Source organism: Lepidochelys kempii, chromosome 2 (genome assembly GCF_965140285.1).
Source record: "Lepidochelys kempii isolate rLepKem1 chromosome 2, rLepKem1.hap1, whole genome shotgun sequence".
Classification (NCBI taxonomy): domain Eukaryota; kingdom Metazoa; phylum Chordata; order Testudines; family Cheloniidae; genus Lepidochelys; species Lepidochelys kempii.
In genome coordinates, this window is record NC_136381.1 from 237005037 (window position 1) to 237025399 (window position 20363).

The 20363-nt window shown below is 42.5% G+C and overlaps 2 protein-coding genes across 5 annotated transcripts in view; one reads left to right on the forward strand and one right to left on the reverse strand.

Annotated features, from left to right (window-relative positions):
- Positions 1-20363, forward strand: part of APBB1IP (amyloid beta precursor protein binding family B member 1 interacting protein) — a 103848-nt gene that overhangs the window by 66817 nt on the left and 16668 nt on the right. For all 4 annotated transcript variants that reach the window (XM_073334280.2, XM_073334282.2, XM_073334281.1 and 1 more), the window contains 3 exons: positions 5445-5519; positions 7475-7618; positions 10639-10749. In XM_073334280.2, the coding sequence (XP_073190381.1) occupies positions 5445-5519; positions 7475-7618; positions 10639-10749 (330 nt within the window). The remainder of the gene's footprint in view (positions 1-5444; positions 5520-7474; positions 7619-10638; positions 10750-20363) is intronic.
- Positions 19149-20363, reverse strand: part of LOC140907712 (protein nucleotidyltransferase YdiU) — a 76625-nt gene continuing 75410 nt past the window's right edge. The window contains exon 20 of the transcript XR_013635421.1: positions 19149-19666. The gene's annotated coding sequence lies outside the window, so the exon portion shown is untranslated. The remainder of the gene's footprint in view (positions 19667-20363) is intronic.

Below are 20363 nucleotides of genomic sequence, written 5' to 3' on the forward strand. Positions count from 1 at the left end.
GAAGCCCTCTACACCAACATTCCACACAAAGATGGACTACAAGCCGTCAAGAACACTATCCCCGATAATGTCCTGGCTAACCTGGTGGCTGAACTTTGTGACTTTGTCCTTACCCATAACTATTTTACATTTGGGGACAATGTATACCTTCAGATCAGCGGCACTGCTATGGGTACCCGCATGGCCCCACAGTATGCCAACATTTTTATGGCTGATTTAGAACAACGCTTCCTCAGCTCTCGTCCCCTAACGCCCCTACTCTACTTGCACTATATTGATGACATCTTCGTCATCTGGACCCATGGAAAAGAAGCCCTTGAGGAATTCCACCATGATTTCAACAATTTCCATCCCACCATCAACCTTAGTCTGGTCCAGTCCACACAAGAGATCCACTTCCTGGACACTCCAGTGCTAATAAACGATAGCCACATAAACACCACCCTATACCGGAAACGTACTGACCGCTATTTCTACCTACATGCCTCCAGCTTTCACCCTGACCACACCACACGATCCATCGTCTACAGCCAAGCTCTGCGATACTACCGCATTTGCTCCAACCCCTCAGACAGAGACAGACACCTACAAGATCTCTATCAAGCATTCTTACAACTACAATACCCACCATTGGTCATGTGCCAGCAATGCCCCTCTGCCATGTACATTGGTCAGACTGGACAGTCTCTACGTAAAAGAGTAAATGGACACAAATCAGATGTCAAGAATTATAACATTCATAAACCAGTCGGAGAATACTTCAATCTCTCTGGTCACGTGATTACAGACATGAAAGTCGCTATTTTACAAAAAAAAAACTCCAGACTCCAGCGAGAAACTGCTGAATTGGAATTCATTTGCAAATTGGATACAATTAATTTAGGCTTAAATAGAGACTGGGAGTGGCTTAGTCATTATGCAAGGTAGCCTATTTCCCCTTGTTTTTTCCTACCCCCCCCCCCACCAGACGTTCTTGTTTGAACCCTGGATTTGTGCTGGAAATGGCCCACCTTGATTATCATACACAATGTAAGGAGAGTGGTCACTTTGGATAAGCTATTACCAGCAGGAGAGTGAGTTTGTGTGTGTGTGGGAGGGGTGTGTGTGAGAGAACCTGGATTTGTGTTGGAAATGGCCCAACTTGATTATCATACACATTGTAAGGAGAGTGATCACTTTAGTTAAGCTATTACCAGCAGGAGAGTGGGGTGGGAGGAGGTATTTTTTTCATGCTTTGTGTGTATATAATAAGATCTTCTAAACTTTCCACAGTATGCATCCGATGAAGTGAGCTGTAGCTCACGAAAGCTTATGCTCAAATAAATTGGTTAGTCTCTAAGGTGCCACAAGTACTCCTTTTCTTTTAGATTTGGTTGATTTTTGTAATGGTTTAAAGGCTATCTTTGTGCTCTCCCTTGCATTTTTTTTTAAAGCCAATAAAGATTATTTAACTTTCTGTTGGCACTGCACATAGGTAATTTCTGATGTCATTTGCTCATCACTCTCTTGGCTATGTGTTCATATGAGAGTGGAGAGCAATTTGTGAGTTCATATGCAGGTGTGTGTAGAAGAACTTCCGGGAGCATAGACCTTTTCGAACCTTGCCTCATTCCCTACCGTGTTCAGTGATGTATAGCCTGATGTGGCCTTGCTTCACTGAGTGTGCATCTTGTGCATGATATAGCATTCTACATACCAGAATTTATTTATTTTATCTTTCTTCGGTGGTGAGGGGGGACTGGGCTGTTACATCAAAAATAACTATTACATGAACACAAAGGCTTCAAAAAGCAGAATCTGAAAGTTGGGAGAGGGGGGCAAAGTTAATGTTACTTGTATACTGTAACTCTGCCCCCTTATGTACATGCATGTTCTTGTGTTGTATTCCCAGAGAATCACTCCATCTGTTAAGGAGTCTCAGTTCCCTATCACAGATAGACACATCCTCCTTTGCAAACAATAGAAATATTCATGCTTGGGAGGTTTGTGTGTATATGGAGAGAGCTCTCCAGCAAATCTAGGCAGCATTCACATTAATGGCCTGACTCTCCCAACCCTGACACACTTCTCCCCCAGGGTCTTTGCAGAAGGGAAACAGTTTGTCTTTTAATATGACCTTTGAGTATTGGACTTGGAATGACCTATTGTGGACACGTGGTCCCCTAGCACATGATGAATGGCATTCTGATCAGTGGTAGACCACACAGAGATACAGATATAGCAAGTGCAGTATGCAGTCTCCTCCCCTGGGCCTAATCCATTGAAGGATAATAAAGGTCAGATACTGTCAGATTTCAGGAACAGAAGGGACATACAAGAGGTGAACCATAATAAATGAAATGCATGTTGGCAAGGGAAAGATGAAATGATACATCTGTGTAGCATAGGGTTGGGTGGCAAAACCCTCCTGCACTGACAAGAAGCAGCCTTATGCGTGATGCCACCTGGTTGTCATTACTGAAATTCTCTTTCTACTGCTGACTGTAGGCACAGGGTGGTCTGTTTTCCCTAAATAAATGCCAGATGCTCTAATGTAAATCACGCATAGTAAGAGGACCTTTGTGGTCTCATTAAGGCCATCAGCGTCATTCTGAATCTGTGCATTGGTGGCTATAACAGGGCCAGACTGAGACAATCCAGGGCCCTAATCACACACTGGGGTTTCCTATGGTCCCTTCCCTGCTGAGCTGATAGTGACAAAGGCCCCCACACTAGAGCCTTTTGCTGGGTTAGTGAGGTCTTCCTGTAGCTCCGTGTTGGTCCAGAGAAGGAGGAAGCTTCAATTTACCCAACAATCTAACTTTGTGTGGACTACAGTCCATCCTACCTGAAGGGGAACTCCCACCCAGCCAAGCAAAGTCGTCATGGGACTTGTTCTGCTATATTCCCTGCTTGCTTTTCAACGTTTCCCCTTTGTGGGCAGGGGCTCCTGCCAACACCAGCGCAGCAGAGCTATGATTGCATGGCACCACAGAGTTCTCTGCTCAAAGCAGGAGTTGTCTGATTAGCAACTGCACTGAGATGAATGTGGTACTTCACCTCATCAGAGCTGTTGTTTCAGGCTATCTGCAGACTCAGGTAGGCATCACGGCTCCAGCCACACTCAGGACACATTTTCAAGGCTTTTTTTTTTTTTTTTACAACCAAAAGGGCTAGAAATGCACATTTTTCCAAATGAAAGCAGAGATTCCAGTGTAATCATGGGATTCCAGGAGCTGTGGCCCTAAACCAGTGGTGGGCAACCTGCTGCCCACGGGCCACACGCGACTTGTCAGGGTAATCCACCGGCAGACCGACAGACAGTTTGTTGACATTTGCACAGCCGTCTGCAGCTCTCAGTGGCTGTGGTTTGCCATTCCCGGCCAATGGGAGCTGTGGGAAGTGGCGGCCAGCACATCCCTGTGGCTCATGCCGCTTCCCACAACTCCCATTGGCTGGGAACAGTGAACCGCAGGCACTGGGAGCTGCAGGCGGCCGTGCAAATGTAAATAAACTGTCTGGCGGCTCGCCAACGGATTACGCTGATGGGCCATGAGCAACCTGCAGGCCGCAGGTTGCCCATAACCTCTCTAGACTCATGTATTTAATCTAGCCCTGGACTATGAACTACAGATTAGCCATGTGCTCAGGCAGCTAGTAGCCAGTCTAGTCTTTCCTACTTCTGGGAATCCTGAGTCTGAGCTCCATTTTGTTTCTAGTAGAAAATAGCCCAGTTTTGAATGTTCCAGTGTCTTTCATTTTTTTGTTTAATCATTGCTGTGGCCATGGCAGGAGCGTAGGACGAGGTGTGGCTGATGGTGCTTTTAGGCTTGCTTGTTTGACATTGTGCATTTTAAGGTCACTTTTTAAAAATAAGTGTTGCTCCTGGGGTCTCCCTGAAAAAATAAACCATCTTGAACAAGCCCTGCTCTCCCACAAAGCTGCATGCAAAATGCTGCTTGAGGAGGAAGATGTGGTTACACGGTCAAGCTGGGTTCCCCGATTTCTCTCTGGGCTGCCTGGTGGCAGTCATCTCCAATTACCTGCTTGCACATGAAGGTGGAGTTTGGTTACATTGCTTTTTATAACCACAATATGTTCCTCCTTTAACTGGCAAATGTCACCAAAAGAGAAAAAAGACATTGCAGATCCATGACACATTTTGGCCTTTGTTGATTTCTAGGACAAATCTGCATGTAAATATGTCATCTGACTGTCAGAACTATTGAGGACACAGAAGTCTCACTGAAGTCAATGGGAACTGTTGGTGGGTTTTGGGGGGAATAGGGAAAAGAGAAAAAAAATCACACTCTTTACGCTGGATTTAGGAGAGTAATTTTAGGTAGCCAGCTTTCAAAAAATGTGGCAGAATTCTACCTGGATGAAACAGGTTTTGTTTGCAGGATAGAGGCCATAAAGCAAACAATTTACCTTATTCATAATTCAACCAAAGCCAAAGGGACTATTTATAAACATTGTTATTTCCCTGCTTTGGTTTCAAGTCAGCAGGCCTTTAGGTTTAGAAGCTGCCAACAGATTTGGGCCTTGGTTTTTACCAGAGCATGATCCTGACCTTCACAACTCCAGATACAGTTTCGAGTCTACAGTTAAATGTGGGTCCAACTACTTGTGTCTGCAACTGTACCCCTTTAGACAGCACAGCTACATTGTCTAGGCATATAGGCTTCTGAATGGGTGCAATTCCAGGTGAGGATACTTGCACCCACAGTGGTGGAGGCGTTGTTTCAAAGTTTAGGCCCAAGTCTCAAACACTGAGTTTGATGCTAGATGTGGTGGTGTACAGCGTCTGTCAACAAGTATGCAAAATAACCCCTTGGCCTTCAAAGGACTCCTTGGACAAAAAGTACTTTCCTGGATGGTGAAAAAATGCAACATACAAATGTAGAAGTAAGGAACTCTGTAAAATCGACTGTGTCCAAACACTTGTTACTAAATAATAAAGATCTGTGGCACATGCGCAGCTCCATTTCTGAAGCAATGCACACCATAAACATTGATTGCTAGAAAATTGTGCATTCAGTTCCTGGCACTACATTTTTCTTCATCACATACTAATCTGCTGCGTGACCCTCAATCATGTTCTGTAACGCCCACCTCTAGGAAGCTCGGACGGTGTTCAAATTGAAAAAATAAAATCAAACCCACTGACCCAGAAAAGCAGCCAAACAAAATCAAGACTTGAGCCACATTTTTTTCAAGGGGTTGGGGTGGGGTGTAGGGGTATATGGGTAAAATGAATTTTAGATTGAGAAATTGACATATAAACTCCAACAGGCAGCTTTGGGGAAGGTTTCCTGTAATGAGATTTGAAGAGCAATACTTGGCTACCTGCCTCATACCGTCTAGCTCAGTGCACAATACAGAAAGGCTGAATAATGATGTGATCTGTTCATTTATATTCTTTGTCTTTTCTGTTCAACATCAACTTCTTGTATTTTAATCAGAATTTCTACCTGGCAAACAAAGGGAAAAATGAAGGCAAGGAAATGAATGAGAAAAACAAAGAGTTTCTCCTGGAGGTAAGCCAGCTTGGGAAAGGGATGGTGCAAGTGCTGATGTGGCAGAGTCCCACAGCCTACATCTGCTCTTAGCAGCCGTGCTTAGTTCTTTGTTGGCTAATGTGTCACAGGAAGTTCTGTGTTTGTTATTACCAGCTTTATGTTTAAGGCTGTGTAGGAAGCTGTTCAACTTCATCTGCAGCTCACCACTGAAAGCATAGACTCTACATTGTATATTTTTTTATATTTTTATTATAAAACATAGTGCAGATAATTGCTTTCTTCTCTTAGGTGCCAGTCCTACAAATATTTACACGTGTGCTTAGCTTTTTTCTACAGTGAGTAGTCCGACTGATTTCCGTTAAGTGAAGCACCTGCTTAGGTGTTTACAGGACTGGGGCCTGAACAAGGACAGCAGGGGATTAGAAGCATTGCACTTTCACAGTCCTCTAAAGAGGCACCTTCAATCAAGGTTCATCTTAGTTCTGACATTGTTGCAGAAATGTGTTGCTTGCAAGATCCCCATCAGAGCATTACCAATAGTCTAAAACACTCCTGGGCTAGAATCAGATTGGCTTTTTATTTTTTAAATCATGAATAAGACTGATCAATAATGATAATAATGAAATAAGTAGTTGCTTTTCTTTCTATTTAAGTAGGTACATTTCCCCCACCAGTTTTTTTTCATGTACTACATGCTGGGTTGTACCATGAAAGGACTCCATGCTTGTAAAACTAAATTGTCTCTTTATAAAGAGAACTATTCACAGAGATGCTGCTGTAAGCACTCAAGCCACATGCATACAGACTAACTTCCTGATTCCTCTTCCAGACTCTTCCATCCTGCAACCTGAGTTCCTCCTCCCAAGTTCCATGCAGGTTGCTACAGTTACTAGTGTTAGCTCTGCGGCCAGCTTATACAAGCAGCCTTTGGATTTGATTCCAGTTTAAGCCTGCTTATCTTCTGACCCTTCTTGTTGAAAGTTCAGTTCAGATGAGAAAGAGAAATCTAGACTTATAACAAACAAACGATGATCACAGAACTAAGGGAATGAAAAAACCCTTTAGTTTTGGGCAAACATTTTAGCTTTGATGCAAATGCAGGAAGAGGATAATCTACACTCAGATGCCTGGGGAGTCCCACTTTAGAATTAGTGCATGATAACAAAGCCACCAAATATCAGCAAGCAGAGAGCTGTCCACAGTAACTTCTAAATGAGAAAATAAAGTATGTTGACATTAGAGATTACCCTGAGTGTTTTACCCGTGGCAACAGGAGCAGTTTCATGGCTAATAATAACATGTATTTGTTCACATGGTTTGTGAATGCTGGTATGTGCTTAAAAATAAGTATTAATAGAAATCTCTCAATCTTTGATTTTATTTTAAAGTTCTTGGTGCCTTTAGGAGCAGTTTCTAGGGTATTAAGTATTTCCCTACACAACCTAGAGATGTTGCAATAGTCAAAAACCCGAGCATGTGAGAATAATGGTGCCAAGCATTTTATTCTATCTTCCTCAGCAGAAAATGCTTTCTCTGGTTAAAGTCTTTAGTAGGTTATTGCAAATCCTTCATTAAGTAATATCTGTTTCTGGTCCAGGACTAGGGGGGCCAGAAATAGAAGTCCACCACTATGCAAAGAGCCTAATGGTAGAAGCCTCTATCCACTACTTAGCCCTTAAATATTTAGTCTGGGGCTTAAGAGAAGGGAATGAGCTAGCTGTGTGTGGGCCCTCTGCTGTGAGGACAGTTTCCCAGAGCAAGTATCTAAAAAGAATGCCCAAGTCCCACATGAGCACTTTAATATGGAAAACTCACGTTTACATATTTGACTCTCTGTTCCATAACTGGGCTCCCCATCTTTATACATTCACTGTCGCAGAAAATGTCCGGTTTTAAGTGAACAGTTTGCTGCTGTTTATTAATATGGGTACTCAAGTCCATTTATTTTGTGTAATCCAATTCTCGCTGCACAGGAAAGCTTCTGTGGGACGTCTGTCATTGTGCCAGAACTTGAAGGGGCCCTTTATTTGAAGGAAGATGGAAAAAAGTCCTGGAAGAGGCGCTATTTTCTTCTACGAGCTTCTGGAATTTATTACGTCCCCAAGGGAAAGACCAAGGTCAGGAAATCAAAGGCATCATTTTAGCAGTACAGCAATTCATGTAGGTGAAAGTGAAGAGCTCCTGAAGTGACATTTTGAGAGCAATGGCTGGTGCATCTGCGACAGATTTTTCCTTTGACTGCGACACTTGTGCAAATATTAGGATGTAGTCACAGAAATCCTGTATAGTTCCCCCCATTTTTGGTTTCTTCAGTTAGGTAAAAACATTGGGTGAAATCTTGCCGCTCTTGAAGTCAATGGGGGGAAAGCCCCAATGCCTGTCAGCTGGCACTTTGCTGCAAATAATGCTTTTACTTCATATCTAGTTCCTTGTGGAAGGGAATTTAAGAAGTTTGCAAACAGTCTCACTCTGTATAGCAAAATGGAAGTGCAGAAAACCTGACATTGTTTATAACAAGACTCAGTTGAAAGCTCTAGTCCGGCTTTTATAGTCTGTGTTTGTAACCAACTTGCCATGCCAACAGCTGTTGCAGGGAAGTGCTCTGAAGTCTTTGTGCTATTATATGCCAAATGTTTTTCCTGAAGAGATCTTTGCCTAGAGAATATGTTGTGCCTTTTCAGCTTTTTAAGGCTGCCCTCAATAGAACAAGAGGTGAGACAGAGGCGTTCAGGTTGACAGAATCTAATACAGTGACATTTACCATTACCGGGTATTGAAAGAGTCTGAATTGCCAGCCCGCAGTGGATAAGCAAAGGAGCCTGAAGTGCACTGCAGAAGGGGGCTCACTGCTGCTCATTTCTAGAGTAACATCTTTGGTACTGACTTTTGGGTACTGGGTTGGCAGTTTTATATTCTGACAAGTGCTGCCACTTATGGCTCTTAATGCTTCAGATTTGCTTTGGATGAAAATGCTTGTGCCAGTGACTGAGCCTCCCCATACCCAGAGCTAATGATGTACACCAAGTCAATGGGACTTAATTTTTTGTCATTCCCTGAATAAATCACAATGAAAGAAATAGTGATCAACTTAAAAAATAAGAGACAAGTCCGCCCGTGAGTGGCAGAGGCATGTAGTGCTACTACTCAGGTGACCCAGGTGCAGAAACAGACTAGGACCCAAGTCCGGGCAAAATGCAGCATTAATTAGATGACTGCCCTGCTTGTACTGTAGTTTGTAGAATGGCTGTGTCTGACTTCTAAGGCAGTGGTCATCTGGGCTTTCCATTCCTCAGTGAATCTCCCACCCATACAGCACTCTTACCAAACAGTCTAGAACTGTGATTGGAAGGATCTTCTCCAATCACAATGCAGATTAGTGAAATACTCTCATTCCAAGAATGGTGGACTATGAAATTGGTCTAATTCTTTCTAGCAAAATGGAAATAAAGAAAATCTGACATACCTTGGGCTATGTTTAAAAAAATAAAATGAGCACTTTATATTGACCGTTCAAAATATATCTAGGCCCATGAAAACAAACACGCAGTTAATTTTGCATACCCTAATATTTAGGTCTATGCTTGTTTTGTGCGTGCAAGTCAGGCCCTAAAACTTTGAGAAAGTGTCCTTGACCGCAATCGTGTCACTATTTCCACACCAGCAATTGCTTCAAACCGTTAGTCCACCTAAGTATCATTCTCTGTCCCACAAACTGATATTAATGGAAAGCCCAAGAAGTTAGCAGCACCAAACACACAAGTTACTTGTTTAAACTTTTTTCTTTAAATTATGCAGTTAAAGTCTTGTTTTGTCTGATCATGCAATAGGAATAACATTATGGCTTTGCAAAAATACTTGCAATAAATGACTTATCTTCTACATGATAATTTGTTACGTCCCCTACTTACCTGTGATGAATGTTTCCCTTTAAATAATTGTATCTGGATTGGATTCAATCATGCATTGGTTCCTAAGAAAAGCAAGAACTCCATTGTCATTCCCATTGAAGGCTTGGTGTTGAGGTTGCCCGTAAGTTTCATTGATTTGAATGCGCTCAGTGTGAAATCCTAGCCCCATTGCAGTCAATGGCAAAACTCACAAAGACTTCAGTAGGAACTTCCGGTTGGGTACTGAATAGGGAGATACTTATAATTAATACCAAGGCATTCCAGAGCACAGAATTCATGCTACTGTCCCCTCTTGTCAGGAGCTACCACTAAATGGCAGTGTTCATAAATGCACTACCCCAGTGATCCCAAGGAAGTATCTTAATGAAAGCGTAACAACAAGCAAGCATGTTACACTAAAATATGACCTCCACCCCCAAGGAGAGAAGCTTTTTGAGGTGTCCAGTGTACATTCAGTTACTAAGTATATGGGCATATTCAGAAAGATATGGAGATAGGACTGTTTTTGCATTAACATGTATAAAGAGTCTGAAGATTATACATTGTACCCAGAAATCCTTAATGCAGCAAAGTGTGCCAACAGACACCTTGTTGCCACAGCAACACGGTACGAACAAATAATAGGTTACCTACGGTGGTAGACAGAAAGATACCAGCGCATGGAGATGCGGTGGGAGGAGGGCTGGAATTGTCTTTTTAAGGCAGTTTTGAAGCAGGAACAGATGAAATGTGGCTCGTTTACTCATGTGTAAATTTACACACATTGACTGTATGTTCCAAGGGAAAGGCAGTTGCTTAGAATAAAAACAATATTTTTTCCCTAACACCATTTCCCCCTAGAACTGCAGAAGCGTCATTGCAGGACCTACATCTATTTTAATCAATTAAAGTTTTTTCCTACTAGGAACCACTCTCTTCAGTAAGGATAACAGTTCACTGGCTTGGAAACAAAACAAAGGATTAAAACAGCAAAACTCAAATTTATATGGAATGTAGTAAAATGTTTCATTGTGATTCTAAAGGTGCATTGATACCTTTCTCTGTTTGTCTTAATGGTCACTAAAGTTTAAGAACAACTCAAACACCTGTCATTCTCTCCGCTTTGATAAAATCCACAACAGTTAAAACAAGATTCAGCATCAAAGTGGTTTGAAAAAAGGTCTTTTAATGTGTCTGGCATCATAGCTTAATTCCCTGTAACAACAGAATGTTTGGTTTCCATTTTTTAGACATCCCGGGATTTGGCTTGCTTCATACAATTCGAGAATTTGAATATTTATTATGGTACTCAGTACAAACTGAAATACAAGGCACCTACGGATCACTGCTTTGTCTTAAAGGTATGTACAAGAGAAGTCTGTTCTGCTAATGTGTGCTTTAACTGCTGCCATATACAGATATGGTAAGGGCCTGATCCTGTAAGGTGCAGAGTGCTTCCTGCAACATTACTGCACACCCTCACCTGTGAGTCACTTTGGCCCTATTCAGCAACGTACCTTTAGGAATTACTTAACTTTAAGCACATGAGTAGTCACAATGAGTACCTTGCTGAATTGGGGCCCTTAAGATGTTGCTCAACATCTTGCAGGATTAGGCCCAGTAGATGTCATGCTTTAAAGCACAACTCTGTGTGGCAGGAGGAGAAGAGCATGGTGGGCCTGGCCCACCCACATAGCTACAGTCCAGCTGCTGGAGAAAGTAGTGGGTCTCCTCTTTCTGCTACTCCAGGTGGGGAGATGAGGGACCCAACGCTACTGCCTGCTCCTCTCAGGGAGAGAAGGGGATGCCGCATTACCACTGTACTCCAAGTGGAGGGGTGAGCCCATGGCGCAGGGCCAGAACTGTGAGGTGCCTTGTGGCATGATGCATCTAGGGCACTAGATGGCCTTAACCGGGTCTAGATTACTAGCTAAAATAATAGAGATTCAGAAATCAGAACATATCTGGCAACACTGACATGGCAGAAGATACAGATTCTTCTTCTACAGCTCTTATGGGCCTGTGGTGCTAACAAGAGCTGCTACCAAACAATGGTTAGTCAACCTGAAAGACAATAAGAAGCAGATACACAGCAAAGTGCCATTTTTAATTTCTCTCTTCCGGTTATAGCTGCATTTTAATGGACTTGTTATCCAAAAAAGAAGTATCTGTCCAATTTCAAGTGTTTGCCAATTTAGTTTACACATGGCCCAAGTACAAATAATTTGTGTGAATCAGACTGATTTTCTGTTCGCAGATTTAAATGACTAATACAGTTCAGCAGTTTAGATAATGCAGTTCTCCATAAACCACTTTGGCAAAGTCACTTCCTTTCTGTCCCTCATTTTCCCCATCTCTAAAATGGGTATAATTACATTTGTCTCCTTTGGAAAGCACTTTGAGATTAACTAATGCAGGGGTTCTCAACTGATTGCATATTGTGGGCTGCATATGTGGCCCACAATATGTTACCTGGGCTGCAGTGGCCGGGTGGCCGAGTAGCGGCAGCCCTGACCCTGACCCTTGCTGCGCCGGGTGGCCAGCTGCCCACTCCGGATCCCATGGGGCCAACAGGCCAACCCCGGTTTCCACCACACAGCTGCCCCGGACCCCAACCATGTGGGGTGGGCCAGATGCTCATCCTGGATACCTGCCACGTCGCTGCCCCAAACCCCGCCATGCGGGGCCGGCTGGCAGTCCTGCACCCAGACCCCAGATTTCAGGTGGCCGGTCAGCTGTGCCATACCCCTGCCAGGCGGGATAGACCGGCCTCTAGTCTTGGACCCCTGCCACGCAGCAGCCCTGGACCTCATGGGGCTGCGTGGCAGCCCCGACCCCCGCCACGCAGGGCAGGCCAGCAGCAATGGACCCTGGAGCTCAAAGGGCCGGCCAGGAGCCCTGGATCCCTGACCCTGCAGGGCTTGCCAGCAGCCACAACCCCAGACTCCCACCACACAGGGCCGGCCAGCAGCCCTGACCCCACTGCGCTGGGTGGCGGGGCAGCCTGGCTGGACCCCACCACGCCAGGCAGCAGGACAGCTGGGAACCCTGTGGACTCCGCCATATGGGGCTGGGTGGCTGCCCCAGAGCTCTCTGAGCCGGGCGGCTTCCCCAGACCCCAGAGTTCACATGACGGGGCAGCTGCCCTGGACCCCGGAGCTTGCAGGGCAGGCCAGCTGCCCCGGATCCTGAAGCTCACAGGGCAGGCCAGCTGCCCCTGTCCCCATGGGCCCGCTGGCAGCCCCGGACTCCTGACCCCATGGGGCCCCCAGCAGCCCCGACCCTGGACTCCCGCCACGTAGGGCAGGCCAGCAGCCCCAACCTGGACCCCATCCCTGCCATGCTGGGCAGCAGGATAGCCCGGCTGGATCCCTCTGCACTGGTAGTGGGACAGCTCAGACACCCTCGTGCTGGGCAGCTGAGAGCCTGGGACCCCAGGCACACAGGGCAGAGCTGGGCTGCAGCTGTGTGCTAATTGGACCGTGGGTTGAGGACCGCTGAACTCATGAAAAGCGCTATATCAGAGCTAGGTATTATTATTATCCAGAAAACACGTGAACACTTAATGGAGAAAAGAGAAATAGTTCAATCTGCTTTTAAAATGAGTTGAAGTTGGTTCCCTGTAAAAGACTTCAAAGCTGTTGTGAGCATATTTAACTGCCACAGTGCATCTGTATAACATTCAAAGTGGGTGAAAGTGGTCAAAATTAGTATCTGACTAATGTACGTGCTTTCTAGACATTTTATTCACTTTGCAAGTAGGTGAAAATGAAGTACATCAGGAAAATGATTTTTAGAGTGCTCAGCAATGTTTTTAATAATTCACATCACTGTGAGAACTTTATAACCCAGTGTGCTACCATTTGTGACAAAAAAACAGTTTAGGCTACAAATTATCACTGTTGCACTAACATATTTATTAAACTAAAATACCTTGGATGTATGAAATTAACATCTTGTGCCTCTGTATCACTTAACTGTGGTGGTGGTGGAGAGGAAAAACCAATAGTGAAAGCCTGAGAGGAAGGGGTTTATGCATCATAAATTTGAGTTTGAAATATCTTTTACTTAAAAATGTTTGCTATAGGGCCTTTAAAGTGTACTAGCAATGTAACAGAATAAGCATCATATCCACACAGCCCTATTATGGGTAAGGAGAAATGTGGTCTATGTTACTGTTATTGGTCTTCATTTTTATTCTAATATGTTTTCAGAGGCTGGGACATGTGGTAGGTTCCTGACTGGAACAGTTTTACACTTTATTGTGGCATTCTTGAAACTGGCAATTGCAGTGGTTGAAAGAGGCCTAAACGTAGATGGTCTGCACATTTTAAACTGTTGCTGTATGGGGGGAAATAGTGGCCAATAGAGCCAAGTTCTACCACATCCTTCCTCTTTTACTTTCAGCCATTGCCAGTACGATGGGGCTGAGGATGGTGGTAGTTTGAGTGCAGGGGGTTGTGGGAAAGAAATACACTGTGGTGTGTTCTGTATAACTTCAGTCAGTTGCCCTACCTGGCAAGCACCACACTGCTGTCACACTCCCACACAGCTGCAAGCCAACTCAAGTATCGATTCCTCTAGATGTATTTAGGATGTAGTTGCAAAACCAGAGATCTCATTAACTCTGGTCCTGTTGCATGTAGCTCTTTCTTATCTCTCACTGTCTGTAAGGGACAGGCCTAAACCAGTGCGTTCTCTGTACTGTGAGCCTCCATATACTCGTGCTGGGAGCAGAAGTGTAACCTTTCTAACAGTGTCTAGAATTGTGGTTGACCGTTGGGCTGTTTTTAGGTTGAGTGGATGCTGGTGACATATCAAAGTGTGAAGATGGGAGTAGAGCTGTCACAAAGTTTATACTGGTGAACTGCTCCTCTCCTAGTTAGGTTAAGTATTAATGTGCAAATGTTCTAGGTGAGATTATCTTGCAGGGGGCAACTTGTACTGAGTTGCCAAAGGAGAACAAACCATCTTAGAGAGTCATCACTGACTAATCACAACAAGAGATGTCTTTCATTCTGTGACTGAGTGTCCAAGATGAATTAATGGAAAGGAAGTCTTGTGCATACATTCAGGTGCAATGATGACAGTGGAATTAACCTGTAAGTGAAAGGAGACTATTTTTTGGATAATTGATTCCTCCAGACCTCATTTTAGTAAGACTAAGATATGAGCTATTGGTTTCACATCCACACCTTTTAAGCTTATGCTCACACATACTTCAAAGATATTGAAAGGGCCCGTTGTTCATGCAAAGGAGGTGAATGGTTAACAGAACAGCCTGTGATAAAGCTACATAAAACAACATAAATGTTAGTTTTGAAGAAAGCACATACATACACCCTACTCCCACCCAAAAAACAACCCCAAAACATCATTGAGCCATCTTACCAGATGACTAGATCCAAGCAACAGAACTAGTACCTGACTCCAGAGATCCTCCCCCACAATACCAATGTGATGAAGTATACCCTGAAAGAAATCTTGCTTTCTTTTATTTTATGAGCTCATATTTCTTTAGGGATGGAAGGGATCTCAAGAGACGATTAAGGCAAGGAACAGCGTTTCTTACCATCTTCCTGTGTATATGTGTAGGATTGTCAAGTGTTTCTGGAAAGGGAAGGTGGAAATTCTATCAAAGGAGGATGTGCCCCTTTGATTATAACCTCTTATGTTCCGAGAATCTTTTCTGATAGAACAGTGATGAGTTGTGAATGCAGCTTCCCGACTTTTTCGTTAAACAGCTGTATTAAACATGCTTTAGCCCTGAGCACAGAGGAAGCTATTCCTTTCAGTGATATTTTTTTTTCCATTTGAACCATCAAGATACCTCAGGAGATAATGAAGGTAAAAGCTAGTTGACCAGTATCTTAGAGGTTTCTCAAGAGCATTGCTCAGTGTCTTCTAGTGAAAGAGAGAACATTTTGTTTAGCTTATTCAGAAGTTTCCTATCAGGATGATTCAGAAAGAGTCGGAGGCAATGGAACAAATAGCTACTTCCTAATGCCCACTTCTATTAGACAGAGACAAACCCAGCTGGGCTTGTCTAACTGAAAGGAGCCCAGGTGGCTAATCAGCATCTACCAGAAAGCTGAAGTCACATTTAGCTGCCTCTATCAATTCCTGAGCAGTAAACTGGAACTAACGTCTTTTGGAACCCTAGGAAGATAGCGCAGGGTAGGGAAAGGGCTCTGCCGAGGCATATGGGTAGAGTCAGCATGTATCCTCAGGTATTTGAGGAATCATAAAGCTTGAAAGATTTTTTTCTCCTCTTACCCACTTGGCCTATGCTGGGTCATAACTCTCCATAAAATGAGACTAACCACTGGAACAGGCCTTTTACGTGTGAACCAGGTGTCCCATCAGGCCTCCGTTCCTTAAAGGAAAAGTTACACATAAGAAAAACAACACAACCTATTAAAAAATAAAACCTCAGAAGGAAGCAAACCCTTGGAGGAGCTGCACATCTAAGCATGCAGATAATTCCATCTTGCTCAACTAACCATTACTTAACACAGGCCAAAATTTAAAGGGCATCAGACCTTTTCCCTTTTGAGGCCAAATGGGGGTATTGCACATTTTAATTCTAATCCTTGGCTCTCCTTTCATATCAAAGGCAGGGTGCTGGTGTTAGCAGTCCCTCTCCAAAGAATCCAACAATAATAAAACAGCCTCTGGGTGCCCATGCATATGACAGAACACTAATGGTACGGTCCAAGGAAGCTCTCCTGATCTCCAATACAGACGAGAAAAGGGATGCACAGCCAGCTGGAAAGAAACATTTCATTCAAACCTGTATCCAAACGAGGACACCTCTCCTATTGCCATGTGGAGTGTGGCAGAAAGAACAAACCCCACAGTAGCACAGCTTTCCAAACCACCCGCTTTTCTTGACAGCTCTGGCTACTCAGAAATGAAGGGGAAGCAAAAACTTCTGCTTATACTTCTCCAGGAAGTCAATTTTCAGCAACCACTGGAAGAAGTTACCTCTCACACCTGTAGTGAGTGCACAAGCCAAGACTGTCCAGCACCATGTGGGATAGCACCTATACAATATAAATATAAAGCAGCTGTCCCTAAAATATGGCTCTCCTATTACATTATCTGGGAATTGCATTGGGAACAGCATGTACATCATCATCATCATTCATTTTGTACTGTTAGGTTGAAACTAAGGCTGTAAGCGATTTAAAAAAAGTAAACATGATTAATCATGCAATTAAAAAAATTAATCACAATTAATCACCCTGTTAAACAATAATCGAATACTAATTATTTAAATATCTTTGGATGTTTTCTACATTTTCAAAGATAATTATTTCAATTACAATACAGAATACAAAGTGTACAGTGCTCACTTTATATTTATTTTTGATTATAAATATTTGCACTGTAAAAAAACAGAAGAAATAATATTTTTCAGTTCACCTCATACAAGTACTGTAATACAATCTCTTTATCATGAAAGTTGAACTTACAAATATAGAATTATGTACAAAAAAATAACTTCATTCAAATCAAAACAATATAAAACTTCAGAGCCTACAAGTCCACTCAGTCCTATTTCAGCCAATTGCTCAGACAAACAAGTTTGGTTACAATTTGCAGGAGATAAAGCTGCCCGCTTCTGTTTACAATGTCACCTGCAAGTGAGAACAAGTATTCGCATGGCACTGTTGTAACCGGCATAGCAAGATATTTATGTGCCAGATGCGCTGAAGATTCATATGTCCCTTCATGCTTCAACTACCATTCCAGAGGATATTTGTCCATGCTAATGATGGTTTCTGCTTGATAATGCAAAGCAGAGCGGACTGACGCATGTTCATTTTCATCATCTGAGTCAGATGCCACCAGCAGAAGGTTGATTTTCTTTTTTGGTGGTTCAAGTTCTGTAGTTTCCGTATCTGAGTGTTGCTCTATTAAGACTTCTGAAAGCATGCTCCACCCCTGGCTCATCCCTCTCAAATTTTGGACTGCACTTCAGATTCTTAAACCTTGGGTCAAGTGCTATAGCTATTTTTAGAAATCTTACATTGGTACCTTCTTTGCGTTTTGTAAAATCTGCTGTGAAAGTGTTCTTAAAACAGACGTGCTGGGTCATAATCTGAGACTGCTATAACATGAAATATATGGCAGAATGCAAGTAAAACAGAACAGGAGACACACAATTCTCCCCCCAAGAAGTTCAGTCACAAATTTAATTAATGAATTAGTTTTTTAATGAGCATTATCAGCATGGAAGCATGTTCTCTGGAATGGTGGCTGAAGCATGAAGGGGCATACGAATGTTTAGCATATCTGGCACATAAATACTTTGCAACATCAGCTACAAAAGTGCTAACACCTGTTCTCACTCTCAGGTGACATTGTAAATAAGAAGCAGGCAGAAGTATCTTCCATGAATGTAAACAAACTTGTTTGTCTGAGCGATTGGCTGAACAAGAAGTAGGACTGAGTGGACTTGTAGGCTCTAAAGATTTACATTGTTTTGCTTCTGAGTGCAGTTATGTAACAAAAAAAACTCTACATTTGTAAGTTACATTTTCATGATAAAGAGATTGCACTAGAGTACTTGTATGAGATTAACTGAAAAATACTATTTCTTTTGCTTATCATTTGTACAGAGCAAATATTTGTAATAAAAAATAATATAAAGTTAGCACTGTGCACTTTGTATTCTGTGTTGTAATAGAAATCAATATATTTGAAAATTTAGAAAAACATCCAAAAATATTTAATAAATTTCAATTGGTATTCTATTGTTTAACAGTGCGATTAATCGCGATTACTTTTTTTAATCACAATTAATTTTTTGAGTTAATCGTGTGAGTTAACTGTGATTAATCAACAGCCCTAGTTGAAACCGTTCCAAAGCCAGAGGAACCCACTTTGGCAAGAAGGGTCAGTTCATCTCCTTGGTGAAATTTTCCATTGTATTTAACAGAAACTTTGAACATAATAGATTATAGTGGGGTGTGTGTGTGTGTGTATTCGCCAGTCCTGGAGCCGGTTATCTCATGCCATGATGAAAAATCCTTCAAAGCAGACTAATAGCAAGGTAATCTATATGCAAATTGACTGGTTTAGTCAATCTGATGTGTCTGTGACTGAGTGAATTTAATTATGGTTTATTGGTGCTGGTTTTGCTTGAGTAATCTGAAGGTAATGGTGCATAGTGCTGAATTAATCTAGGATGAAACAAAATGGTTTCCTGGGGATAAACTGAGACAAGGGCATCATCATACTCCATTTCTGCAGCTGGGTACATTTTCCCTTGTAGCCCATCTAGCTAAGCTTTGTTGGTATCTCAGGAGTCTGCCACGTCTCTCTCAGATCTCTAATGTTCCCAAGAATTTTAGGGCCAAATTCTCTGCTCAATTTCTATAATGGAGTTACTCCAGCAGATAATTTGGTTCTTAGTTTGGCCCACTGCTGGTTCTCTCCTCTCTCACAGCGAACATATCCCCTCACAGATGCCTATAAAGTATACACTCTATAGGACACCCTTTTAAAAATGTAAACGTGAGAAGTAAGTGCATTTGAGAGAGAAGATGATATGAGAGAGTCATAGAAAGGAAATGAAAAGGATACAGAACAAGAGAGCATTTTTGTCTTTTCACCTGAAACAACTTAATCCTTTAGAATCAACATTTCAGGTGAGTATTTAAATTAAAATCAGGCCTCCGCCAGTAACCTGAAGGAAGCAAATGTAAAAAGATTATTTATTTATTAATAAGCTGTTTCAGAGATGTAGGGAAACAGGGCCCTGCACTGAAGAGCTCACAATCTAAGTAAGTGTGTAAGTTTTTGCAGGATTGGTGCCTAAACAATATAGAGGGAGGGAAGGGATATAATAAATGCTTTTTCTTTTCTCTGCAAAGGTATTCTCTTTAGTTAACAGGAACTATTGATTTTTTAAAAAAATAGCTACACCAAAACGATTGCTTCAGTCACTTGGGAAGTGTAGGTCAGAAGCAGAAGTACCTTATGGCGATGCAGTCGTTTGTTTTAGGTAAGCACATTCTCTGCACATTTTAGGTAAATCAGGCAAGCCTCCAGGCTGGTATTCTGGTTGCAGGGAATATGTGGAGTCAGGATGTAACTGAATTTAGAAGCAATTAGCCAAACTTTTATCTCAGTTTTCTGGGTGTCCAACTTGATACTTCGGGGTTGATTTTCCAAAGTGTTGAGCACCCACCTCTTCCATTGATTCCAGTTGTAGCAGATACTCAGCATTTCTGAAAACCACTCCTCAAGGGATGTCAAAATGGGCACCTAAAAAACACAAAGGTACCCAAAATCAATAGCCACTTCTGGCATTTCTGGCCTAACTCCAAAGCCATCAGTTTGTGGATCAGGGCTCAGTTTTGTAGACAGTATCACCTCCCAGAAACTTTGGGTAACTAGCTTTACAGAGTTTTGGGCAAGGAAGTCAATGAGATACCTGAATAGATCTATAGCTTACTTTTCATTTTCATGGTTGGAAGAAGATGAAGAAAGATAACATGTTATTGAGAGATTCTCTCTCTCTCTCTCTCTCACACACACACACACACTCACTCTTGTTTAGGCATTAGGCACAAGCCATAGAACCCACATCTTTCAGTTCCTGTTTCACTGTAGGCTTTCAGTGTGTTCTATCTTGTTTTCTTTAGGCATAAGGTTTACTTTATACTTTAAATTCATCTGCACACAACAGTTTTTGGTTTTGCTAGGCTTCTTGAAAAATAAGATCTTTATATTCAAGTGTTTCCTTATTATCTATTCAAATAATGCTTGGGAGGGACACAGTGTGTTACATGACACTTGGAAAGAAGCCAAAGGGTTGGAGTGGAGAACTGAGGGTCAGGGCCTGGGTTCTATTCCTGACCCTTTTACCGGTTTTCTGGCTGATCTTTGGCAAGGCCCTGAAAGGCCTAATTTTCAAAGGGAGAACCTGCAGCTCTCTCTGATTTCATGTGAAATTTCAACA